Genomic DNA, 27,571 nt, shown 5'->3' with positions numbered 1-27,571 from the left:
AAATACAGGAGCTGTGATAGAGCTCACGGTGTTGAGTGCATATACAGCCTATTTTTCCTTCTTCTTCTTCTTATATTATTATTATTATTATTCATAAGCAGAGTGGTGTTAATATTTAAGATAAATAAACTTGTCTTCTTCTTCTTTACACTGTATTGCATCAGGGCGGCTGTCAGGCACAGAGCCCATTGTCTGTACGAGCCTGTTTCCAGTCAATCACTGCTATGTCAGCAAGGGTCCCAGCTGTCCACATGACGTAGTGGACTAAACAAGCCACCATATGGGCCGAGAGGCATGCTGGTATGTGAAGTCACGAAGCTCCTAGGATCTATTTTCATTGGATGAGAACAGGGATGTAATAATGTTTCCAGAGTTTCTCGGTGTGTAGTTTACAGATTAAAGTATCGCTGATGATCTGCTCTGCTTTCTATTAGAATAAGCAGGGGTGTCAGTGAATATTAGACTCGCCAAAGAAACTACAAGTCCCAATATGAATTGTCACCCCCACGATTTGATGCGTTCACGCTGCCTCGCAGTTTGAAAGTTGTAAGAAAAGCTGTCCATTGCCTGAAGGCTGGTGTGTGCGGTTCAAAATGAAAACGCAGCAAAGGGTGTTTTTCTAACTGCTTTAACACTTTCACACGTCATTCTACTTTATATTATAGAGCCAAAAGAAAAGCTGAAAGTCAATGTCACATAGTTAACATACATAATTTACACCTCTGTGAAACCACCCCATGCATGATATTTACAATGTTTATTTTTATTTTACGACTTACATGATCAAAATTAGACACGACCTTTTTTCGTTTTCATGTTTATTTTGCACGCCGAGCCTGATGTTTTGTGTTTTCCGACGGTCCCTGAAGGCCCCTGCCAGCACCAGCGGCAGCAGCAGCCATCCGCATCAAACAGATTTCATTCACAGTGTGTGGCTGCTCCGTGGAGAACAACAGGCTACCTCCCTCAGTCCTGCGTGAGTATCACAGCTTTTCCTCCAACTTATGACAAATTACAGTCTGTGTGGGTGATAGTGGAGGTGGTGTTACTGCCTCTGATTTTCAACCTCGTTGTTGAATTCGGGGTTTTATTTTTTTAAAGTCGGCACTGAGACGTTTGTGGGCAGCGTGGTCTTTTGTTCTCTGGGTTTATTTCTCGTTTTGACAAAGGAGTCGTGGCTTTTAGTTCTTCTGACCGCAGCGACAGTTTGACACCGATTATTGTGTGTTATTTTTGATGTTGTTGTGTTTTGTGTGGGAGTATTTTTTTGTTTAGCGATGTGAAAAGGCTGTTATCATCCAGTATTGACATGATGACAGAAGAAAATGGTTTATTTTTTTATGTTTTTGTTTTTTCCACTTGAACACGTGACTGATTATTATTCGTTAATGTTCCTCTTTTTATGTTATTTTTTCCAGGATGCTGCTCAGCTTCAGGACAAAGGAAACTAAACAAGCTTTGCAGGTTGCCATCTAACAAAGAGCCATAAAATCAACAGCATGGGGGTCTAAATTAGAAAATAATCTTTACCATGTTGAATTGATTATATGTAGATAAAATGCTCCAATGACTCACTAAAGGTGATGCTCTGTACTCAGACAACACACCTCTGTCACAGTTGTTGTGAGTCCATCAGTGGGTGATGCTGATGGTTTGTTTTGAGAAAGCCTTCTTGTGACAGAGCAGTGCCACCGTAAACAGAGATGTGGAATAAATCATGCACATAACTGGAGGGGATCAGTCTGCCTCAGTCCGACCAGGCCCAGCATCCAGTCCTGCAGCAGCCCCACCGTGTCCTCATGTGGCACTAGTTTACTGACGGACTCGTCAGCACAGCCGACCCAAGCTGAGCCTCCAGCTGCGCCATGACTTCGCTGGATAATGATGAAACGGGGAGCGATCTGTCAGAGTCTCTGGAGATCCAAGAACTCCAGGACCAGTATGTGGACCCAGAGAATTGCTTTAAGTCCAAAAGTTTACCCATCCTGAATGGACCTTGTCAGCAGGAGGGCAAGGCTGCCGAGCCTCGGCTGGTCAACACCAGACACACCTGTGTGACCGTGGAGGAGAGAAGAGAGCTGCAGCCCAAAACTCCAGACTCCAGCCTGGCAGAGTCCCCCTCCTCCAGGACAGACTTCTCCCCCTCCATGTCCAGCATGGTGGGCCTCAGCAGCTCTCTGCCTGTGGAGGGTCACCGGCCTGCAGCCTCTGGAGGCAAAAAACTTGGTTTCTCTCTCAGCCGCCTTATCCACATCCCAGCTAGGAAGTATGTGCGGGTCATCCTTAGTGACTCGCGCTGCTTCTTGTTCTGCATGTGCTACCTGACCTTCATTCAGTCCCTGATGGTTTCGGGCTACCTGAGCAGTGTCATCACTACCATTGAGAAGCGCTACAGTCTGCGCAGCTCTGAGTCCGGCCTGCTGGTCAGCTGTTTTGACATCGGCAGCCTGCTGGTGGTCGTCTTCATCTCCTACTTCGGCGGCAGAGGTCAGAGGCCACGCTGGCTGGCTGTGGGTGGTGTTGTAATCGCTGTGGGGGCAGCACTGTTTTCCCTGCCTCACTTCATCTCACCACCCTACCAAATTCAGGAGATGAACTCCTCAGCAGGTCACGAAGGCCTCTGCCAGAGCGGCAACAGCACTGGCCGTGAACTGCTCGACGTGGCGTCATGCCCTCGCGACCAGGAGGGCAATGAGCACAACCTGTATGTGGCACTGTTCATCTGTGCCCAGATACTTGTGGGCATGGGGTCAACGCCGATCTACACCCTGGGGCCCACCTACCTGGATGACAACGTGAAGAAAGAAAATGCATCTCTTTATCTGGGTAAGCAGTTGATCAGTGTCGCACCAGTAAAACTGTGCAGCTGTTGGGTTACACAGTTAGCGGGCTGTAACACAACCAGTGTCAAATATTGTTATTATTTTCATTATAAAAGGATTGAATGCGTATAATCTCCACAGCATGTAACCTCTGCACCACACTGAGGTAAATACAGACTGCAAAGTCAACCTTGAGCTTGAGCACATGAGAGACAACTGTACAGCCAGAAGCAGAACTAGGTTGCTTATGATTAATGGGCTAATAGTGTGTGTGTGTGTACTGAAAGCTTGCAGCAGTAGAAGAATCATGCTCCCGTGTTTCTCCAGAAACGACAAATGTCTGCTTTAAGTGTGCAGATTGTTCTCTTGATTTCCTCGGCTGTTGTTGTCTTCCTGTTTAAGTCATCTTGACACTTCTTCGCAGGTTTCCTGTAATTTAGCTGCTGTGCTTGGGATTTACTGGCCTTAATGGGTTTGCTCAGATTACATGCATACCGCATACTGCACATAGCTTATGGTGTAGATCATGATTGCAGAAGTAATCCCTCTGTCTGCCTGTGCTCTGTAGTTGGGTTACTGGGACATGGGGCACCCCTCAATCTGGTACAGATGGTCAGTGTCCCACTGACCTTTGTTTGGGGCTGCAGCTTTTTTAATTATCATGATCTATTCGGTTCATTTTATATTATTAACATGCAATAAGATTGAATGTTAATTGATGTCCTTCATGTCGTTCAAACCCTCATACACTCCATTGAGAATCCCCACATGTAACTGAAAGTTCATTGCAGGGCAATGTCAGTGGAAAAGGGTCTTGATACACTAGTCATAATTTGTCCATTTGCTGTGAGAAGTAATGTCCATATTCTGCTGCAATTTGTTGCACAGTATTAGCCCCAGCGCTGAACCCCCCCCCCCCTCCCCATCACAACATTACACAGCTCATGGAGTCCTCTCGCTGCCTGCTTTGCTGCCCTCGAGACCTGGTATTGATCAGATCCCTGCGTCACAGCGTCACAGGGAGCCAATGCAGCACAGCTATTGAACCAGGACACAAAAACAAGGAGAAAACAACCTCGGGCAGACACCTAGCTGCTCTGCACTCACCTTGCTGAGGTACTCCAGAACAAACACACTGGAAGGGCTCGACTGGCTTTGAGTCACCACACTCAAGACATCCCCCTTTGTACAGATTTCAATCAAAAGCAGCACTTGCTCTGATGACCTTCATGGCTATTTTGAGAGGACTCGCAGAGGGATAATCTGTTTCATTCCAGTGCATGTTTGGGAAAACAGAGACATGTCCTGACATGTCAGAGGGAGCAGAAAAATGAGAAAAAAATGTCCTAGATTTGTATGTCAGATAGTCAAATAAGCACGGAAAATGGACTTTAGATGTTGTTTGAGGAGAGTGTTATTTCCAGATAGAGTGCCGGTTTGTCTTGTTGTACGCTGTAACTCTAAACAACTGTGTACAGCCTCTAATTCTACCCATAGAGAGGCATAAGCAAAGGTTGTTTCACACACATCTGTTTACCCAGAAATCCTCAAACCCATTTTCATCACAAAAATTAATTTAGTCAAGATATAGGCTACCCATATCTGGAGGAGGCTTTCCCTCAAAGTTACCTTGCGGCGCTCTTCCCCCCCATTATTGTAAACCCCATCTCAATTTGCACTGGCTCAGAGGGGAGGAATTGCTCTCTTTTGTAGGACAATGCGGTGTACATTGAGGGGTACTTCTGGTGTCCTTGGAGACAGAGAGACTGCATACATATGTCAGTGTGAGTGTGTGTGTGGAGTATTTCTTTTCAGGATGTTATCTTTGTGTATGCATGCGTACACAGTGGGGCATTCCCTCTGACCATGTCGTCCCACGTCCCAGCTCTGGCCCCACATCACTATGGTAGTGTACAGACACATCATGTGACCTTTACCTTCCATAGGGAAACTGGTGCACAGTGCAGCCTCCTTTTTGGACCCCTCTCTCTGTTGTTCTTTTCCTCAGTATCTCAGTATACAGATAAGGTCTTGAATTAGCTCCCATCACCACCCTGTCCTTTTCCCTCCCTCTGCTCTGACAGATTTACAGCATACCATTCATGGTGTTACTATGGTGAACGTTTGCCTGCACCCTTGACTGAGAATCTGTGTGTGGTTGAATCAGATGAGGTCGTACAGCTGAATAACAAGTTATAGCAGAGGATAAAGTGGAAAAGCATTTGGAACGCTTTTCATCTTTTCTCATTTTGTTGTCACCACCTTCGTTGATCAATAATCGTGTTTCTTCTCATTGAATAGTTTGATCCGCTCCAACCTGTGACCTCTGTTATAGGAGAGGGGACAGTGCTTTTCCTTGTCCCTGCTGATGGCTTCTGTGATGCTGAGAAGCTGTTATTGACGTTGGATGACTTGAGTGGTTCTGACTGATTAGATTGCTCCTTGTATGTCCACATTACCTTCCAGAGAGGGTGTATGAACTCAGCCTGCAGTAAAAAAACATTATGATCTTTTGTTTATGCACTGTTGTTCTTTTATAACCTTTCGCTGTCTAGACTTGGAAGTCTGTTTGCATCCAAAGGTGCATGGAGCTGCCCTCTGTATGTGCTGGGTAAGGTTAATTAATTCCTCCTGGCTGACAGTCCCACTGCAATAACTAGGTTGCAGTGTAGAAGGCTCTAACATATCAGTGTGTGTGTTATTGGTGTTTTGCATTATTAATGTTTTATTAGATGCCAAGGCTTGTCTGATGTAACACAGAGGGACTGTAGCAGACTGAGGAGGAGGAAAAGAAGGTGGTGCCTGGTTTATGAAGAGAGCAGCTTTAACACCCACAGAGATGTCCTGAACAGCAGTCTGCAAACACACACATGCTCACATAGGCGCAGAGGGGCGTGTTTTCTGCTGACAAATTTAGAAAGGACAGGTGCTCTCAGTCTCTCCCCTGAAGTGCGTGTAATGTGTGTCCACAGCAGATTAGGAGGAAAAAATAGGAATGAACAGTTAGTTTACAGTCGAAGCTCTGTGTGTGTGTAACATGATTCAGGATTATTAATTGTGGCTGCAGCGCGTCTCTTTCTGTACTCACTCAGTCCATTTCATTAAATTGTGTGTCCTGTTCTGCTTAGCAGCAGCCACAGCAAATGCAGATTGTGCACACACAGAAGCAAACACACAAGTCCCTGGAGAACTTCTGCCCGCTGCTCGCTGCCCCTCCAGGCTGACGGATCACATTTCAGGGTTGGTTTAGTGTGCTCACGTTGACCCGTCAGAGGCTGGCACACACATCGAAAGAAGGGTGGTCTTGTTTCATCACCGTCCCTCTGGCTTCTTTTCATTGAGTGTTTAAATATCGCTGCCCCGTTCCCTGCACACAGTCTTGTTGGACACACTTGCCCTCAGGGTTACTCAGCAAGCAGGCGACCTTTTTAGCTGCAGACTGCAGGGCTGCCAAGCTCTGACTATTACTATGCCTGTGACTCCTCTGTGAACCGCTGACCTCTGTGTGGCTGATCCAGCACCACTGATGACTGTCTGTGCTTCAAAAACTGCACACAAGTGCAGGAGTGATTGAATTCAGGCAGAGAAGGTTCAGATGAGTGTGGGAGTTTGTTTCCAAAGGCAGAGGTCTTAAGTGTTATGCAGCCTCGGTGGCTGATGACCGCTGGCTGTGTTTCTGTGCTGCGGCCAGGTTGTTTTGACAGTGTGGGAAGGTTCCTGGGGAAATGCCACTAGAGTACTAAGGAACCTTTTGTTTTCAGCTATGCAGGAAAGAAATGGACATTTTTTCTTTGTTGTTGTTGGCTCTGTAGTTCACACAGTCATCCCTGAACTCTGGCTCTCGGTGGCTGAGGTTACAGTTATCAGCTATTTTAAAGTGGTTTGTTGATGCATCAACACACCGCAGAGGCCAGTTAATTCTCTTTATTTTTGAGACTTATTTTCTTTAAGAAATTGATTTTAAAATTCACATCCACAAAATATTAACATTGCAGCATCTGCTGATCGACAACTTTTGACAAATTGACAACTTTTAATGTAAGCTGGCTTCATCTTTTCTGATCAAATGGAAAGCTTTAGGCTGACAGTCTAGTTCCTCTTTGAAATGCTTTTATAGTTCTCATTAATAAAAAAACAAGAGGCCACTTCACTTCAGATGTCTCTTGCCTTTGTTGACTGAAAACACTGCTGCTGCCTGCGTCTCTGTGCTTGCTCTGATTGAACTAATCAGCATTGTGAGGAGAAATGTGCCCTTCCTCTGCCTGTTGTGTCCAGTCAGGAAATGAATTGTTGTCAATAATTGCCAGATGTTTATCTGTTGCCAGGGGTGCTGGGTGTTCTGTGATGGCTTTCAGGACAGAGCATACTGTGGGTGTCACGTGCCGTATACTCGTGTGGACAAATACCCTGACTCTGAGCTTCTGCTTGGGTTGACATATCTGACCTGCGTCAACTCTCCGGGGATCTCATAGTTACTGAGCAGAGCAGCCTGTACATCCACATCCAGCTGAATTACATTTCCTTCTCCTCTGCTCGGCTTCGCCCTTGCTCTAATGTTGATGCTGCCTTTAGGTTGTTGTTATGAGTGTTATTTAGCTATGAAGATGGGGGAAAAATGCTTCTCCATTCCAGTGTTATGCCCTCTGAGTGGTAAACTGGCTATTGTTCTCCTTGACCCCTGTGCTGGACAGGGTGACGGAGGGTTGCTGGAGGGTGAAGAGTTAATGGCATTTACATAAGTGCAAGAACATGTGGAGCACAGATAGCTGTGATATAAAAATGGTGCTTTTTATTCTATGCATATTTATTCCCATTCTCACCATAATTTGTTAAATTACATTTAAAACAATGGTGTTTTTTTTAATGTATTGTTCTTAAATAGCCGTTTCCCCCTCTCTGACCTTCAGCTGTTGTTGTACTGTGCTGGCTGCACATAGCATCCCCATCTGTGCTGGGCCTCCTGGAGGGACAGAAGCCCACTCTGAGGGAGATGGATGGCTCTAAACATTTTTTGACTTAACCTTGTGGGGCTGCTGCTGCGCACACATACATGCAGGAAAGCTGCAAAATAATGCATTCCACCTCAAAGTATATAGCCTGACAGGCGCGTAGACAAGGGCAAATTCCATCTGTCTCAGCCAGGCTCTGTTGTGCCACTAAATGTAACATTAAGCTGGTTGTGCATTATGTAATGAAGGCTAATAGGCTAACATGTAGCTGTGATACAGCTCATTGGAGAGACAGTGTTTTGATAAGTCATCCACAGATGTTAACGACTGCACTTGCTCACTGTAGAAAGTTAATGGGGATGGTGCATAAATATACAATGTGGGATGGTTATGTATTTATTCTTCACTCAAGATGACTGCACTGATGTAAGTTTCTCAGGCATTTGTTCATGTTGGGGGGGCTGGTTGTTGTAGTCAGTAGGTCAGGGTGTAAAGTGGGAGAGAGCAGCTGGTGAGAGCTGGCAGGGTGTTTGCTGAGGGGGGTTGTGGGGGTGACGATGTATGCACCTGCAGGTGGGGGTGGGTGAGGTTTAGGGCTTCTGGGGGTTGCACAGTGAGTCTGAAGTGTCTGCAGGAGGCAGGGTTTTGTGGTTCAGTCATACACGTTGGTGTATTTGAACATCTGTGTTGGCAGAAGAGTCTGACCCAGCATTGTGGATCACGGCTTCATACGCTCCTGTCTCAGTGTGTAGGAGGCAGCACCGCCACAGAGTAGTGCGCTGAGCCCTGGAAGCATGGCAGTGCTGGGGTTTTACACATTCATGGTTCAGTTAACATAAGCGTGTTTTTATCTTGAAGATGCCAGTTAATCCTGTCGTGTTGTTCATTCCAAGGAAACGTCTACACATGACACTACTTTGCAAACATAAAGGACGGCAGTAATATCCGTTAAATCCCTCGCCAATCTCAGATGTGTGAGGAAGTCTTAAAGACATGAGCTAGTGTAGGCTATTAGAACTAAGAAAAGTTTTTAATGAGCTCTCTAGTTGGTGAATTGACACCCTTCCTGGTTTCTTTCCCTCTTGAAGAGTGGCAATAGCTGTAGTGCAGGATGTTCTGAGGATGCCAAATTCTTGGCGCTGGATAAAGCATGGCTTTAGTACCATGGACCAGATTGCTGTGCCATGCTTGTCATTGAATGAGGATGAAAAGCTGCAGGTGCAAGCTTGTGGAAAACTAAAGCCTGGCTGCTTTAGTAGATTCACACGCACAGCTCGTCCAGCATAATGTACCGTAGTTCTACCCCCGGCCCAGATGCTTCATTCAGGACCACTCATCAGCTGAAAGATTATCCACCACCCGCTCATTTGTTGGAACATTATTTATGCAGACAAACACAGAGTGGTAACAGACTGGTCATGTTTGACGCTGGATTTGGACGCTCTCCACCTGTGTGACTTGGCAAGAGGGAATGACTGAGGTAATGTGAAGGTCTCCTCATGTGGCTGATGTACAGAAGTTTGTCCCAGCAGTAACAAAGCTGTGAAGTTACAGCACTGTCAGTTTTACAGACATGAATTGTTCTGTTAATCCTGCGAATCTGATGATTAATCCTTACCTAGAACAGCAATTTGTTGACTTAACAGTTCAGCCAAAAAAGTTTGTGGAGAAACGGGAAGCTCAACAGTGGACTCTCTGTTTCTGCAGCCCAGCCTTCATGTTGTGTACATTTGCAATGCCTGAACCTTTTTATTTTGCTAGAAAATGCCTCAAACAGCCATTTCCAGTCATTTATCATAAGCAGTAAGTTCAGGATAAACAAAAAACTGTGTATTAATTCATATTTTATAAAAAGCAAACAGAGTTAAAGTCTCAAATATGGATTAGGAAGAAAATCCACAAAAGATGACGGATTAGACAATTAAATAAAGGGATTTGCTAAATGTGGCAGTGTGGAAAAGACTTGAGAGATATTAATGTGTACGGGAGGAGGCACAATGGAATTAACACATTTCTCTTAGGCCGTGCCTTTGAATGACATTCCATCGCTAAGCCATTTAAAGAGAACTGTGTTGGTTTGATTGGCTTGTCACAAGGGCAGATTGTGAGGAAAGAGGCTTGAAACAGATTTCCAACTGTCCCAGCATCCAGGAGAAAGCTGTGCAGGTGCAGCAGTGGAACAGTATAATCAAAGTGAGTTGTAACTTGTTTAGTTTATTATAAAATGTATCATCTGGGGAAAAAGTCTTATTTCTTTTCTTATGGGGCCACTTTTATTTCTGTTTTTATTGTTTCTCAGGCTAACTTTCTTTAATTGATACGGCACTACACAAATGTAGTGTGTCATCTTCATCACCACTGGGCTGGCACTAGTAGCTGGTGTGAGTTGTTAATGGAAAAAGTCCAATAATCAGCCTGTTTAGCATTTGTGTCCCCTGTGGGCTCGAGGTAATATGATAAATCAACATTTCTTAGCTCAATACCAGGCATCATCAAAATCTGATCAAATGAATCCACTGAGATCTCCAAACGTCTCTTTAACTCTGACTTTGAAGCCTCTGTCCTACTCAGGGCTTTGCTCATCTGACAGTGATGCGTTTAGAGGCCCCGTCACATGTTCCACTGCAGCATGGACGAGTGGGCAGCTGAGGACTGACCCGATATGCATCGCTGGCTGGGTTCTTCCTTCCATCACCACGTTCCCAGTTGATTTTCAGACTTTGCCTCTCTTTGCATTCAGCAGCAGCCTTCACTTCTCTGGTTGATCAGCAGCAGCAGATTTGTGGTCTCTTGCTGTCAGTGCAGGTCTAGGAGGCTTAGGCCAGCAGTGGATTCAGCAGAAAATGGTCATTTGGTGTCAGCGTTAGGGCCCCATGACCCCCACTGATGCACACAAAAGTAAAGCTGTGGGTGGGTTGGGCTCCTCAAGGAAATGAGTGTGTACACTGCATCGACTTTTCTTCAAAATTCTAGTTAAATGACAAAAAAAATTGCCTTCGTGCACATAGTTATGTTATTAAGTGTGCCCATGGGAGGGAGAAGCGGTGCCTCTCTGGCTGACTACAGTACCTTTAGGCTCTCTCCTGCAGCTGGGGAGCAGCTAAATATAGAGAAAACCCCTTTTACTTTTCTCCGCCTTTCCTAAATATTTGATTTAGCAAAGCTAGCTTGGGGAAGCCCTGCATGGAAAGTATAGCAGCTTGCATGAAAAATTAATAGTGTGCTATTTGGATTTTATGGCAGAGATTTGGGCATCACTGTCCTGCACTGTAGAGCTTTTATAAAACATAGAAACTCGAATTCTGAGTGACCCTGTCAGTCTGTGAGTAGAAGATTGATGAATGAGTTTTTACCTGGCCTTGTGTGTTCTCAGACCTTAGACACATCAATCATACATCACACCCCTGAACTCTCTACACCTGGATGAGGCAAAGGGTCACTGGGTCAGAGTTTGCTGTGCCGAACAGACATGGTGGAGGTGGAGTCGGGGGAGGCAGCTCAGATGCCGATCAGGTGCCTCTTAAGGGGCTTATACAGTAAATGCCCGTGGTGAAGTGGTACAGAAGCCTGATGGGTGGTCTGCATGGTGATTTCCACTACAAAAGGCTTTGATGTTGCTGCTGGTATGGTTCTTAGAAGGCATTCTGCTCTGGGTCTGTACCCGTCTGTGCTGTGTACAAGCAGGATCAATGTTCTTTACTTAATCCATTAAAATCTTCATCACATCCTGCATCTGTACAAGGCATGACCTGAAATTCGTGCTTATCATAGCCTTTTACCATCAGCAGCACCTCATAATGTAGAGCATTCACACACTGGTAGTATAGCACGCTATGTACAGCAACAAAAAATCTATGGGTCTGATGTGTTAGGTTCAGCCAGCTCAAGATCTTAGAGAAGGTTGCATTCTGATTAAGGTCAGAAATTTGACCTGTGAACTATGTTGTGTTTATTAAATCCTTACAGTGTAAGCTGTTTGGTCTGGATCCCTCCCTTGAACCGTTCCTGGTACTTTTTCTGAACGTATGTGGAGTGCAGCCTGTGTTTGGGCGACTGTCTGACTGCAGTGTTAAATCTGACAGCATTGATCAGCCATGATCGCTTTTTACCACAGTAAACTGTATAACAGTGTCTGGCTTTCATCTTTAGTCTGCATCTGTTTTTGTTGTGGGAAGGTTTTTAACCCAAACGGCAAACTCTGTGTGTTTTTTGTGTTCTGATAGTAGAATCATTGACGGGATTTCTGAATGATCAAATGTGAACAAAGAATGCACAGACCCTGTCCCTTTTTTCTGTTCATGCCACATCACAGCTCGTCCCTTTTCAATTCAGTCTCATTCAGCTCCCTTATGGCTGCCTATGGGAGCTCTCATATAGCCCATATAAACGTTTTTATTAACCTGACACCTCATGTAGAAACATGCACAGACTTGTAAAGGTGATTCATCCCCCAAGGCTGGAAATGAGAATATACAGTGAAGAACATCATCTCACATAGCAACAACATGTCTGTAGGAAACCTTTTGATTTGCAGGGTTTGTTTGTATAGATAACTCGATTAATGCATGTAGTCCTACTGGCTTACTGACTGTGTGTGTGTGTGTGTGTCTCTGTGTGTGTGTGAGGCCACAGTCCCTGTGAATGCCCTTTGGGTAAAACTGTAAGGTTAGAACTTGTAAGAAGACACTGCTATGTCAGCAAGTTGTCATGACAATGCCGTCATTCCCCTATTTCATTGTGTTTTCTCCTCCTCTTGTCTCTGGGATGGGGAAGGTCACGTGACTGAACTGAACCCCATAAAATGGGGATAGATAGATCCCTCTGTGCGCTGCTCTCTTTCCAACAGCAGCCGCCGCATTAGATCATCTATCATAAAGCTGTCACCTGCAGCTACACTTTCCAAAGAGCTTCAGGCATTGAGCTGAACTCTACAGTGCAGCAAATCAGGACCCTGAAGTCTGTGCTGACGTATCACATAAAGTGGATGTTATTAGATGAAGCAGAATAGCTCATTCAGATTTTTTCCCCTGTCATGCTGCTCGTGTGAAAATCGATTATTATCGCAGGGCAGAGTGAATGGGGAATGCTTGATGCACAATGCAACATAACTCAACATGACATGGCTGGTGAGTAACGCTGAGAAGACGATGCGATTGCATGTTTTTACAGATTAGACAGCTACCACGTAATGCGCTGAATACAAATACAAGGTTGTGGCGTTGCTGCCTCCCATCTATTCCTGAGCTTGTTTTGAAGGCTGACTGAACTCTGTAGGCTAATAGCCAGGTGGAGCGCTACATAATTCACTGAAATGAGGTTTCCAGCCAAAGAGCAGAGAAGGATTATGGAGCCAGGCTCTTACCTACGCAGGACAGTGACAAGAGAGAAATGTGTTCAAAACAAAAGAGACTTCAAACATGTATTGTGGCTTTGGGTTTGGTCACAGAAAAGAATTGTAGCCTCGACCTTTTAACCCCGCCGTCTTCTGACAAAGCAAGATCTGTCCTTTATTTTGTCCGGGCAATTAAATCAAATCATTAATCTGTGGTAATTAGTTTGGCCACCAGGGAGCTGCTTCATTAGGTGCAATGTGCTTCCTCATCAGGTCTGTTTGCTCTTCCTTCATTCAGCTCTGGCTGGGCTGGAGACGGGTGAGGGGTGAGGAGAACAGAAGGTCATGATTGTTCACGGGGGAGGGGACGGTGTACACCACACTGACGCCATTTTATTGTTCTGCCTGAAATTCCATTTGCAGGGAGCAGAAAATGACACAAACACCTTAATATGAAGTTGAGTTTCTCTGCAGTGAAGCTCGTTTCATCAGGACTTCTCTCTTTCTCTTCTTCACTCTCATTCATTCCTTCAAGCTCTGAATGAGTCAGTGCACTATCACTCATCAGGATCAGTCACCACTGACTGCAGATCCTCTCCCTCTCTTTTTTTTTAGTTCACTTTTCACTTCTTCTCTGTTTTCTTTTTGTCTCTGTCAGTTTATTTCTGCTTTATCGCCGTCCTCTTGCCGGATTATTGTGGAGTAAATCTCATGGTTCCTCTGCCTGGCACTGCTCTGTCCATCCATCACAAACGCTGCAGCTGAAACATTAAATTGGGGTCAATGATGCACTATAAACCTCTCTAACCTTATCCCTCCTTCACGCCTACCCTTGGTGCTCTTGCACCTCCCCTCACACGTGCACATAAGAACCTGTGTATGTATATTAACATGCAGGGAGGAGGTGACCTTGGTGGATGTGGAAGTCATTGTAATTGATACATTTGTTCTTATTGATGGGTTGTTTTCAGTGCTGGGTTTTGTGTATTTGCGTAATAAACATTTTCTCAGACCTCAGTAATATCTCGTTGCTGATATTGGATTCTGCTCGCCTCGCGTTAACTCGCACGCTGTGTGCCTTTACCTGCAGTTCATATCTTTTCATGCATGTCTAATGCACACATCAGTCAGCAAACAATTACTTGAACATATTGGAAGTCTCTCACTGATGATTTAGATGCTGACTTTGTATAACGGAAGAGTAAAAAGCCAATAACAGCAACGGGGAGGCCCTAATCCATTACCTCCACACGTGCAGGAAATCATATGAAGACTATAATGTTTTGTCCTTCACGTTCTGCTGGTGGAGGTCTGTTGCGTAATTGAGTAAAGTGAACCTGCGAGGGCCATGCGTTCTTCATTGGCATGCACTGCCTGCCTGCATCCTACTGACGTCTGCCACCGCAGCATGTGTGATATGTGTGTGAGATGGAACACTGCTGCCGTGCCAGAATATTCCTCAATCCTGTGGCTCTGCCCCAGCCGCCCTTCAGGCTGAACGCGGCACTCCAATCCCTTCATCCCAACCTGCTGATCCTAAACCATCCCGGCTCCATGCCAAGCGGGCAGGACAGGGCAACGAGTAAGGCGCAGTTTATGACCCTCTTTGTCCTCCAATCGGGCAGAACGCTGTTAACTTGATGGATGGAGTGGCAAGACAGACTTACACAATCACACAAAGGAGATAAAATATGGCCATCCCTGGAGGATAGAGTTTGGAGGGCGACCAGAGGACCATAACTTGGTAGTTAACCTTTGCCTGAAATCTGGATGCACCTAGTGTATCTGACTTGAGACAGAATGTGTTTAAAGTAAAGGGGGAGACCTGGATAACACCCTAACCTGTCATTTTATTCCATTCTCTTTTGAAATCCTCTTTACTGAAATAAATCGTTGATTAATCAATTGGTCAGTCACCAGAAAATGAAGCTGTATGTATTTTAATAATTGATTAATCCATCAAGGGTGGCACAGTGGTGGCCCGACATGCCAGATGGTTTGTCACACAGAACCATCTGTGAAGATGTGTGTGGAGAAAGAAGGCATTTTCAAAAAAAAAAATACTTTTTTGATTGGTGTCCATTATCACAGGATAACCTAGAGAGAGACTGACAGATTATTGGCAGTATTGTATACTTAAACAACAACATTGTCCTTCTATGATGTGTCCAGGTCTTGCAGAATGTGAAGGTTTATCAGCAGATTTGAATCTGCAACCCCTGCAATCCATAAAATCCGATGGTCAAGCTCTATTTGTTGTTATAGTCAGCTTTTATTATTGCGGTGTATTCATTTTTCTTTCTTTTATGTTGCTACGTGCCACCAAAGCGTGATTCACTGGCTTTATGTTTTGTGTGACGTTTTTTAATTTCAAGATGGTGATAATAAGATAAGACCTCTTGTTGTCCTTGCCAGGTATAATTAATAGTTTACCGTCTCTCAATGGTAATATCCTGTTAGGGTTTGACTGCTGCAGTGAATTGACTCTGCGACAGCAGGATATGAGAAATGCCACAGTGAAAGGAGTTAAAAAGATGAAATATAATACGTGAGGGAATGGGGCTTCAGGAGAGGTGAGGGAAGGTTTGAACACCTGCTTCTGTTCAACACTCACATGCTAACACATGTTTTACATGTATTTTGAAAGGCACATCTTCTACCCTTTCTCTACATCACATGTTCATACTATAGAAGCATTGAACAGACTTTGGAGCCCAATAAATTGACCATTGTTGTCTTGCATTTTGTGTGTGTGTGTCTGCTTCAGGCTGATAAGAGGATTTGTTGAAAGGTCTTTTGTTGTTTAAGAAACATTTTCCTCGTTCTCTTTTTCCCTGTAGTTTTGTTCAAGGAGGCCATGATTTAATTAAGTCTTGATAAGGATTTAGAACATTGTCAAATGGTCAACATGTCTTTGTGTTGTTGGCCCAAACTTCAGAGGAGTGCAAGTCCAATAACACTTAAAGTGTTGGGATTAAAAATACGAAGGTAGTAAAGGATGCAAAGAGAGCGATATGGAACTGCTGGCAGAGCAGTGGAAACATTTGAAACAGGCTGAAATGAAATGCTGTTTGAGATTCTGTCATGACAGAACCAAAGCTGTGGGCTGAATAAGAAGTGTGTTTATGTGTCTAATGTGTTTCTTTGGTCTCAGGAGACAGATATGAGTGCTGGTGTGGACACGCGGCACACCTGCTGCTTGTCACAGACACCAGCACACTAACACATCTGTGCTAGCACAAACACTGCCAGTGGTGCCGGCATCCAAGAAATGACTTTTGAGAGAAACAAATCAAGCAACAGAAGCATTTTGCTGTGTGTGTGTGTGTGTGTCTGTGTGTGTGTGTGTGTGTGGGGTGGGGGGAGGATTGACAGAGCATATGGTGTTTAGCTATTCCTCCAGTAAAAATAAAACTGCGAAGTCTGTGTGGGTGAGAATTTTGTTATTCACAGAGACATTAAGGCATATGCACACACACAGAGTAATCAGAAAGTGCTAATCCATCCGTCTCTCTCACACACGCACAGCTAGCGGCTGTGTTCCAGGTGTAATTATAGAAAGTTTGCCCCATGATTCCGGCTGGTAAATGGCTTTGACTTGCGTCCCTGCTGGATGTCCACAGGAGGTTTTTTCCACTTGTCCAGCTAAGGTTATCTAACTTTAATGAGTTTTCCCCTTCCTGCGGCAAAGTGATGGAGAATGATTGGCTCACCTCTGTGATGGTCTGAGAGCTCTGTAGCGTTAATGTTTCAGGTCTGCTGGTGTGTCAGAGCTGATGTCGTGCCCTCGGGTCAGTCTGAGACCTCTGGAGTTTTCAGGTTCAGTTGTCACAGACGCTTCATAAGCTGTGAGAAATGACCTGAGGGGACTGGAGGACTCCCCGGTGATCTCAGGCCAGCTGTTAATGGAAGGCCCCTGCAGCTCTGATTTAAACAGTCAAAAGGGAACAGTGCATTAATGAGGGAACAATGAAAATCTGTCAGCTGTCTTGATTACGGGATGATTTAAGGTGCTTTAAAGGGGTTTTCTGATTGGTTCTGTCTCTTCTAGCCATCATGTATGTAATGGGAGCCCTGGGACCTGCAGCTGGCTACCTCCTGGGAGGCGTCCTCATCGGCTTTTACGTCGACCCCAAAACTGTCGTCAACATCGACCAGAACGACCCTCGCTTTGTTGGCAACTGGTAAATATGTGTCCTGCTGTGCATTCCCTGTGTGACGATCAGTTCTTTGTCAGTCGCCCTCATGTGTTGCTTTTTCCCCTCCAGGTGGAGCGGCTTTCTTTTGTGTGCCATAGCTATGCTGCTGGTCATCTTCCCCATGTTTGCCTTTCCCAAAAAGCTGCCTCCACGTCACAAAAAGAGAAAGAAGAAAAAGATTGGCTCACCCGGCGACGTGTCCAGTGATGACGACATGATGAAGGAAAAGTCAGGAAGCAAAGGCCAAAACGTGTCTTCCTCCATGGGCTTCGGAAAGGATATCAAAGGTGAGGAACAGATGTATATCTCTGTGTTTGTACTTCAAACATCCATCCGGTCAGCCCATCAAGGTCACGGTAGCAGCAGAGGGAGCAGAGAGCCCATACTGAGCAGTCTCCAGCTCCTCCTGGGGATCCTTATCAGGTGCACAAACCAGTTCAAATGACCTGGATTTTCATGGTCCACAGAGATAAACTCTCGCTTTTCACCTGAAGGGAGGCTATGATGTTTCACATTCTGAGGGGCTGCTGCTCATTCCAGCCTCTGTGTTGGTGCTTAGATAAAGAAAGTGTAAGCTATTGATGTACAAAGAGCCTTGTAATTTAATTAATGACTGGGATTAGCCATCTTATCCAATAGTGTAAGCTTTATTGTGATCTCCATTTAAAGATGTTATTGATTGATGATGGATGAGTGTGATGCACATGCTTAATGAAGCAGGTAGTTCACTGTAAACATGGGCGCGCTCAGTAGACACTGAGTTCTAATAACTTGAGTAAATGAACAGTAACATGGTTGAAGGTCACACACTTTAGATTTATCTGGACAGCGTGTTGTCTAAAAGGCTTTGTGCATTGCTGCTGGAGCCAGTTATAGCAGGAATCTCCCGGTTCTCCCTGGAAGAACCCCCCTGGTTGGGTTGAGTCCTGCTCTAGTGTTTCCCAGTTTCCTCTTATCTCATTTTTTCTCTCCGTCAGACAGCTCTCTCTCCTCTCTCTCTCTTTTAAATGAGCTCTCAGGGGAACTCAGTCACATTTCACAGGAGCAGGCGGACTGAACAGCAGAGCAAAACACAGAGCACACACGCTGGCCCTCACGCTTTAATACATGCAAAAATCACTCTTGTGAATTCAAACATGTATTTTGCATCGCTGGGCAAATTAATCCTCATGTGCTCACCCTCAACCAGGACAGCCAAAACAGAATTTCATCTCAGGGAGACACACAGTGCAACCACGAGTGTGTCACAGCACTGCTAGCTCTGCCGTCCTGTTTTTATTTATCTCAGCAGGATGTGTTGGGCTGTTGTGCAAACTGCGGCCAATTTCGCAGACACAGGCGCTTCAATGTTTTGGAACTGGAGTGTATTTTTGCACAGTGTATCTCCTTCTGTTGAGGTGCATGTTTTTGTCCGTAGCACAATTTCAGCACTTTTTTGTGAAGGATATGCAGCAGTGAAGTGGCTAAAGCCTTTTGCCCTTCAGATCAGGAGCAAACACTGAAAAAATTCAAACACTGAACATTTGCTAAATTGCACATCACAGGGACAAACTTTTGATTATGCAGACCTTCATCAATGCTGCTGTGTGAAGGCAATAATGCTTAAAATATGAGTGCTGACCTGTGTATCATAAATCACATTTATCATTATCAGTGTTGTCAAAACACTGTGAAGTCTGGGCGTAGATGGCATTGTTCACAAAAAAATCAGAGGCTGTATTCACAAAGATTCTAAGAATGCTGTGAGAGCTCTTATCTTAAATCTAAAAATCCTAGTAAGGACTGTTAGCATAAAAGTGATTTTCTCTGAGCACACTGAAAGCTTGATCTCACCCCACCATGTCCTCTCTAAGGATTTCTTAGAAGTCTTGGAAGTCTTAACAGTCCTTTTTCTTAACAGATTTTTACCTAAAGACCTCGTTTGAGGGCTAAGATCTTTTGTGAATTACTTTACTAAGATTTAGTCTTAATTAAAAGGGGAAATTCTTAGGAAATGTCATAATTTGGAGAATTTTCTCACAATTTCACCACTAAGGGAAACTCTTAGCGGTAAGAATCTTGGTGAATACAGGTCCTTGAACTCAGCAGCAGCAGCAGCACAGAGTACATCTGTTCTTAGACTATAAGAAGAACGATTGGAAATAAGATGTCGTTATGAGCTGCCACAGCTGTAAGGGAAGCATTTTGTTAAAGTGGATGGATGCAACTGTTTGATCACAAAGCAAAGCACTGTGAGTCAGTGGTCTGCCTGATAAAGACAGCAGCAGCTGTAGATGCCAGCAGGACTTCACCATCTGTCCCCCTGCAGACAAGATTACAGCGCGGCTCCCAGGAATGAAATAATTAGCGTGGTTATTCTGTTCCTTCGTTTGATCTGTGACAACACTGACAGATGCTGTTAACATGTCCACACCTACAACAACATCAGCTCAATTAGTGCTAAGGTGGCTTTTCCCAACTCGTGCCACTAAGGATGGGAATTGATGAGATTTAATTGATAGTGATGCCATTATTGGTTCTGCTTATTGGCTCTATTGTTTATTGATTCCTGATCAGTTCCCTGTGTGGATGGGTCTGCTTGTTGGGCATAAACTGAGGCTACAGTCCTCAGCCGCAGTGCAAGTTTGGTTCCATTTATTCCAACGATGACCAGACCTGGATTTCATCTTCAGTTAGACCAGCTAGCTTCCTTCCTAGTAACTCATATAAGAAGTATTAATAATCCACTTCACATTCTTTCTGCTTTTTTTCTTTTGTTCCCGCCTCTCTTTGTGGCATTTGCTTGTGAAGCATGTGAATCAGAAGAAGACCTCATGATAGCCATATGACTGCCTGTTTGCCCTCAGCTCAGGGTTTAACACCCAGTGAACACACACAGGACAGAGCTGGAGATGCCAGTTGTGCACTCTGTTTGATGAAATCTAGTGACAGACATGGAAAAAAACATGGTTGCAGACTGAAAGAAGAAAGTCGGAGGTGAAAGTGCAAGATGATCAAAATATAAGACTCATTTGACTTTGAAAGGCTTTGGCTGCTTTCCATCAGCTGTTTCTCTTCCCACACACACTTAAGGTCATGAGCAGACACACAGTCTTTTACCTGCCTGAAGTTCACATTTATTCTGATAAAGATTTGCCTGCACACCAACAGTGACCTCAGTTCTTTAAGTGCCTGATAATTAGTTTTGATGGAGGCCTGCTGGCCTTTTAGATGCTCTGCTCCACAATAAAAAAGTTTGTTTTAGTTTCTCTTTGCTTGAACTGTAACTCTGAATGAAGTACTGTGAATAATTAGACATTTCAGTGTTAGACGTTGTGTCAGAGATGTGGCCTCTGCAGCACAACCTGAATGTTCCTCTATAAAGCAGCCAAGTGCCTACAGTACGTAAGCAATTTAGAAAGGCAGCAGCTTGAGTCTGAGTTCCCTGTGGACTGCGGAGATCCTCATTCTGTCAAACGGCTCGTGCAATCTCAAACCTCAGCCTCGTTGAGATGGAGGTCTTTGTACACACCACTGACCTTGCACCTCTGGCAAAGACATTTAAGGCAAAACAAGAATTGAATACCATGAAGGCGAACTTAGACAGGGAAACCAGGCCTTTGTATTTTCCTCCCCCTGATTCTGTTTCTACATACCACCACCTCCAACAAGGATCAGGTGAACTGCAGGGACCTCACCCCAGCTAACGTTCTTACTGCAGCATTAGCACTAATTACCCTGGCAGACCTGCTGGTTTTACATAACGGGGTAAGCTTCTTCCTAAAATCTATTTTTGGGGGAGAAGCAGACATTTTATTGGTTGGTTTTGCCTCAGTCCAGGATACATGCATGTTGACATACACCAGTTTGGAACAACATTAAAAACGAATTGCTCAACGCCATCAGGGAGCGTATGACAATATGTTACCTTTTCGAAGGCTCCCCAAAATCTGTCCTCCTTCATCCTGACTGCTCTCAGTGGTTTTAATATTGTGGTTTAAAAATAAATGTTATATTTCCTGTGAACTGATTATCATTTTATCTGATCATTGTGGGATATTAAAGGTTTTATATGCTGTTAGCTGGGTTTAAGCACAGAAAAGTGGTGATGACGTCGGAGACGGTAGTTGAACTGGAAGGCAGACGTTTGAGTTGCCATGACAGCGAGCATCTGTCCTGCTGATACATCTGTGAGTAAGAACCTGAATCCCTGCTAGACTCCTGTTTGGACAGTCACATCAGAGCTGTGTCTTTGGGGATCAGCAAAAAAGCATTTGTTGCTGTTTATTCTGCCCAGTAACAGTTGTGTACATACAGCGGGAGCACGTGACCTCTGAGTGGCAGACTGAGAGGGCATCCTGCATTATGGTGAACAAACCACATGGACACTGGCCTCAAGCAGACATAAAGGGCATGTTTGCCCTTGTTAAGATAAACTAAGGATGACAGCATTCAGGGTGTGTTTGTACAGCTTGGTTTGTTTTGCTGCTTCAGCACATACATACATGATGTTTGCACTGTACAGCAACTTGCTGGCTGGTTCGTGAGTCTCGTATCAGGCCACAGCTACAGACAGTGTTATTGTTTAGATTGTGCTCATTAATAACATAAATGTGTTTTGCATAGGAATCACAGAGCAGCTGTGTGTACACAGGTTGTTTCTTCTCCTTCAGTCATGCATGAAATAAGAATATTTATGCAGGCTAATGAGACGGGGCTGAGTGACTATTTGAATTTGAGAATATTAATTACTTCTTCACTGTTATTACCTCCCATTATATAAGGTTTGTTTGTTTTTTCTTAATTACAGCTTTCTAGTAATGATTTTTCTTCTGATGGGTGTGTGTGGAGCCACATTTACAGACTGATTGTGTGTTAATTATAGCACAGCAGTAACGAGGTGCTCTGTCTTTTCTCCTCTCCAGACCTCCCCAAGGCCGCGCTGAGGATCCTCAGCAACATGACCTTCCTGTTCGTCAGTCTGTCCTACACAGCAGAGTGCGCCATTGTCACCGCCTTCATCACCTTCATCCCTAAGTTTATCGAGTCACAGTTTGGCATGCCCGCCTCCAACGCCAGCATTTACACTGGTAAGTGTAAAAGGCTTTTCAAATTAAAGGAACATCTTGTTAGATTCTAACAAGTTGACACATTATTTAGCCAAGAAGTGCCAGTAATTACTGGTTTGCTAAAGCTGAGATGGGGAGCAACTTGTGTGGTGCTGCCTCTGGTAGAAAAACCCAGGAAGCATTAAAGGAAGCCAAACCAATGCTAATCCATGTTAGCACACTAGCATCATTCCTTAAGGTAACTGTCATGTCTCTTTTATTATGGACACTGAAGACGGGCAGTCCTCCATCAGAGGCGAGTTCACTTGTATATTTGTAATTACTCCTACCGCCATAAGGGAGTGATAAAAGTTGCCCACTGTAGCTTTAAATGTAGTGCTGCGTCCCTGCATCAGATTGCCATATTAATGTGTCCCAGTAGCTGTGTGCTATTAACCAGTAAAGTCATATTTTTTAATTTGTTTGTGAGGCAGTGCAGTTGCAGTCCCCGGTGGGCCACCATCAAGGATGTGTGGGAGCTGGCGATGAGGTTTCCTCTGCAGTGTGATGTTGGAAAACATGATGGGAGCAGCTGCCTATAAAAGAATGTCACTAGTGTTTAGTTTTAATGTTAATATGAAATATCAAAAGTTGTTCTGGAGATGACAAATGATCATCATCATGACCAACTGCTGTGTGCCGGTTTGAGCTCACGTTTGTTCTCACCGTTAAATGTGCAGGCAGTGATTCACACTCGGAGCGTGGCGCGGTGAGTCACGACTTCTGCTGGATTTCATTCAGTAATACGCTTCCATTACATCCCCTGACGCGCAAGTCTCTGCTGACTGCAGGAGACACATTCATCATTGCGTGGTCATGCGCACTCACTCACACTCGGTGACTCTGCTCTGCCTGCAGTTTGTCCACCCCATATGTAGGGTGTACAAAGAACCCTTCTAATCCTTCAGTCATGTCTGAGCCAGTGGCGCTAATGCACAACTAATCTAGTATCAGGATTATTACAGCAAGGAGTGATTGAAAACTCAATTATGGCTTTGAAAGCAAAAAAAAGGTCGGTGTGTGTGTGTGTCTCCAAATATTCTGCTGCCTAACATATGGCTGTTTCTGGACACACAAACATGCACAATACCATTGCCTCATCTCATCTGCCTGTTGCCAGGATACAAGGGGTAAGGGCAGACGGGTGGTGCTGTTGCCATGACTACCTAAATGATGCCAAGCCGCTGGGATGTGATGATGGTTGAAGATGAGGATGAGGAGGAGGAGGAGGAAGAGAGGGCACTCCTCTTGATGGGAGCACAGAGCTTCCTCAGGCACTGACTGACTGACTTTCCTGTGACGTGAGGGACTGTTAGTCAGTAGTAATGCTTTTGATATCCAGTGAAGTTTGATGAAAGGTTTGAGTATTTTTTTCAAAAGCAAAAAGAAAGTTGTGTATGTTTTTTCATGTGTTACATTATGGTTTAAATGTAGGACAAATGTAGCTTCATACCCATACTGGACAGCAGCCATTAGCTAAGCTGAAACTAAAACTTTTATGTTGACTTTTAAGCCATACCCAATCTGAAAATATTTTGGTTCTAGATGTTTAGTGCAGCACTACATCTTTGTTAAGATGAATTTATTATTAATAGAAATTATTTATGACCCAAACCCCCAAATGAACCAAGACCTGACCAGAAAACACCACCAGAACTAAGTTTGGGTTATTAAAAATGGACTCTAGTGCCACGCCACCCACCTGGACCACCTTGGTGGTCTAAGAATCCAGAGTAGTCTCCATGTGCATCTCTGCAAACCCACAGCTTGTGCCAGTAATGTATTCAGCAGCTGGCTAACAGCTGGCTAGCCTGCTACTCCTGTCTCAAACTTGTTAGTTGTTCATTAATGATGGCAGAGACAACAATTACATGCTATATATATATATATATATGCAGATACAGGGGCCACAGTGCCGGTCCCCTCGTGGAGCCCACACTGTGTTTGCTGTGTTGGAGTTGCTGCTGCTATGTGTTCATTAGCTGCTACAGAAATAGAGCTGTAACATCACACACGCCCCCCTCAGTTGCAGTTTCCCCATTCTGCTGCTGTTTGTTTCACTTTGGTGTGTGTCTCAGTCTGTTACATGTGATAGTTTTTTCCTCTCTTTCTGCATCGTGTAAAGCATTCGTCTGCACACTCATATTTATTATATCACTATAAAAAATCCTCCACATTAACGGCATATGTGCAGCATTTAAGTGTTTGTGTGTCGGTGTGATTAAGATATCTGGTTGCACTATGTGCTCATTTAATCCTGCAGATAGACCATGGTTTACAGCTCTTACAGGATAATAATATGCCACAGCATCCATTACTCAGACGAACTTTCCACTCCTCTCATTGCTTGTCACATAGATGCAGAGAGAGGCTGGATGACAGTTCTACATAATTTTAGCATTTTTCTGCTAATCCTCCACCCCCTGCTGACTGACCCCATCTTTTGAGTGCCTGTGGCGTGGCTCGGGGGCTGCCATATGCAGCCGCCGCCGGCCTTAACTCTGGGCACGATGACACCGCTTGGTTCATCTTGCTGGCAGTCAGCATTGCCTTTGTTTGTGTTGTCAGTCTGTCCCGAGTGAAGGCCTGTGCTACAGTCAGAAATGACTCACTGATCACCCACAGCACAGCGTGGTCACATACAGAAAGTTCACATTTCTTAGTCTAAGGTACATTAAAAACACGACAAGCTCACGTGTCAGTCATGCCGCATTAAAATACTGTCAAGCAGACGCTTATTGCACTTTGTCAATCATACTTTACAGTAATTAATCCAGGAGCAAATTATCTGTTCTATTTCTGTGCTGCTAGCAGCTCTTCCTTCATCTCACATGCTTCTCCCCTCTCTGATGTCTCTGACAGGTGTGATCATCGTTCCCAGCGCCGGAGTGGGCATCGTGTTGGGAGGCTACATCATCAAGAAGCTGAAACTCGGCGCTCGAGAGTCAGCCAAGCTGGCGATGATCTGCAGCGGAGTGTCCCTGCTCTGCTTTTCCACGCTCTTCATAGTGGGCTGCGAAAGCATCAACCTGGGAGGCATCAACATACCATACACCACTGGGTGAGCGTAAACATATGAAGGAATGAACGGCGAGTAGATTCACAAACACCCCAGGAAACAGAATGCAGCATAGAGGCCACAGCGTGTCACTGATTCCTTGTCCATATTTTCTACTTCTTATGTATCTTTGACTGTATGATATTACAGCAGTTTCTGACAAAGGTGACAAGCACGTCATAACATTGTGCAGAAAAAGGAGTGATAATTAGCACATCCACTCAGGTGTCATGTTCCCAACAATGCCTCCAGAGCTGGAGCTTATAAACACCCATGACTACTGCAGAGTCACTCACACTGCCGGTCTCCTGCCTCTCAACCATTTGTGTGATGTGAAAAAAGGCTTAAAAAAGACCTTGTATGCTCATGAAGATGTATCAGAGGAGTGAGTTTGGAATGTTGTCACCGTTCCCATCATCCTCGTGTGTTGCGTTTGGAGTGTGAATGATTAATTAGCTACGCTGGCATCTGCTGTCGAGGCTCCGGTGAATCACTTTGCCACCTCTATTTCTGAAGCCGCCGTTCAACATCACATCAGCAGCCGGCTGCACAATTAACAGTCATGTCAGCCCCACGGGCAGAAATGCAGGGCGAGGGCGTTCGTTGGCACATGCTCATGCACGGGGGGGCTGCTGTCCACACGGTGACCTTGGATGATGCAAAAGACCCTGATTACAAACATATTACACATCTACTGTCATAATACTGCTGACTGACACACAAGCGCAGAAGAACACGTGATCCTCAGAGGCCACAGGAAAGAGTTTCACTGTTTCGGTCATTTTTGGTCAGTGAGGGCTCATTTTTCACTTAACTAAGTTAAGTTACTCGTGGTGATTATTTGCCAAATAGTTCTTGTGCCCTTTTACGTCCCCTGGCTGACTCATTAGTAACTGTAGCCTTTGTTTGAGCCGGTGTTTATGGAGGGGTCAGCATGACTGTGTGAGCTCCTCATTATAAAGAGTGATGGTCACTAGTCCTGGGTAGCAGCCGCATGAGGAATGTTTAGCCCAAGCCTGGCCTTTGTGTCTTATACCAGTCTAGACATGGTTCTCCCCTGCTGACAGGCTGCAGACTGTCGGACAAAAAAGGACAGAGCCAAGAGGCACATCAGGGTTATGTAACGATATTAAATATGTGCACGATTGTGGCTGCTGTGCTTAATTAAAATCAACAGAACCCACCTTAGCTTCCTCTGTTACATCACTTCTACTACCTAAAACTACCCCGCTCATAGGTTTGTTCAGTGTGTGCAGTGTTGCAGCAGATTAAGCTCTCTTGGCCCTGCTGTGGGGTTTTTATGCGGTGCAGCCTTCACACAGTCCCACAACATCTGGAGGGTTCAGCAAGGGCCAGGGTTTAGTTTAAAAAAGGACAAGTGCAATCAGTGCAGTAAAAACCTGCAGCTCCAGTGGGGCTGATGCCCTTTTATGTGTGTGTGTTAATACACACACAATGCCAGGAATGTGACACTGTTATGTGAGGACAAGTCCAAAATGTGCTTCCTCTGTGACAGCTCATGTAAAAGAAATACTGGCTTTATATGCTGTGACAAAAATAACCATCTAAAGCACATGATTGGATTAGAAACCTTTGGAGAGAAAGGTCCCATCAGTGTCGTGTGTGTCAGTGCCACCCCCCGGCTGTTGTGTTGTTAGGGCCTGTCCCCGTCTGTTCCGCAGGGCTCAGAGCGAAGCTTCCCAGAGAAAACCCAGGACTCGCTTCACTGCTCCTGGCTTAGATGAAGCTAAAGTTCTGTCTGGCTTAGAGCAACTGTTCCCACAGTGTTCAGAGAGGCAGCGGAGGTGTCGCTTCCTCAGCCGTTCCCATGTCTGGCCCTCTGTGGAAAGCTGGATTATCTCTGAATATTGGCAGGAAGATTCACAGAAATGAGTTACTTTTCAAATGACTGCAGTCCTGTTCCCATCTGGAATAAAACCTCATGGTGTGGGGGCATGCTGGGAGAAAACATTGGGTCACATTGCAGTATATTGGGAAATATGCTCCATTCATTTGTTGAGCCTGCAGGTCCACACATGAAAAAAAAGGTTATACTCAGACTAACCCAGATGAATGAGAGTTTTAGAAATCATTTAATTCTCAGACAGATTGACTGGCTTGAAG

General features: G+C 44.8%; 1 protein-coding gene across 1 annotated transcript in view; it reads left to right on the top strand.

Moving 5' to 3' along the window:
- The first annotated feature begins 905 nt into the window (after positions 1–905).
- Positions 906–27,571, top strand: part of slco5a1 (solute carrier organic anion transporter family member 5A1) — a 32,174-nt gene continuing 5,508 nt past the window's right edge. The window contains exons 1-6 of the mRNA XM_028432556.1: positions 906–976; positions 1,419–2,826; positions 17,155–17,287; positions 17,372–17,589; positions 22,207–22,371; positions 25,252–25,450. Coding sequence (XP_028288357.1) covers positions 1,866–2,826; positions 17,155–17,287; positions 17,372–17,589; positions 22,207–22,371; positions 25,252–25,450 — 1,676 coding nt within the window. The 5' untranslated portion in view covers positions 906–976; positions 1,419–1,865. The remainder of the gene's footprint in view (positions 977–1,418; positions 2,827–17,154; positions 17,288–17,371; positions 17,590–22,206; positions 22,372–25,251; positions 25,451–27,571) is intronic.

Source organism: Parambassis ranga, chromosome 20, assembly GCF_900634625.1.
Source record: "Parambassis ranga chromosome 20, fParRan2.1, whole genome shotgun sequence".
NCBI classification, from domain to species: Eukaryota; Metazoa; Chordata; class Actinopteri; family Ambassidae; genus Parambassis; species Parambassis ranga.
The sequence above is the reverse complement of the archived record's forward strand: the minus strand, read 5'-3'. Positions and strand labels throughout refer to the sequence as shown.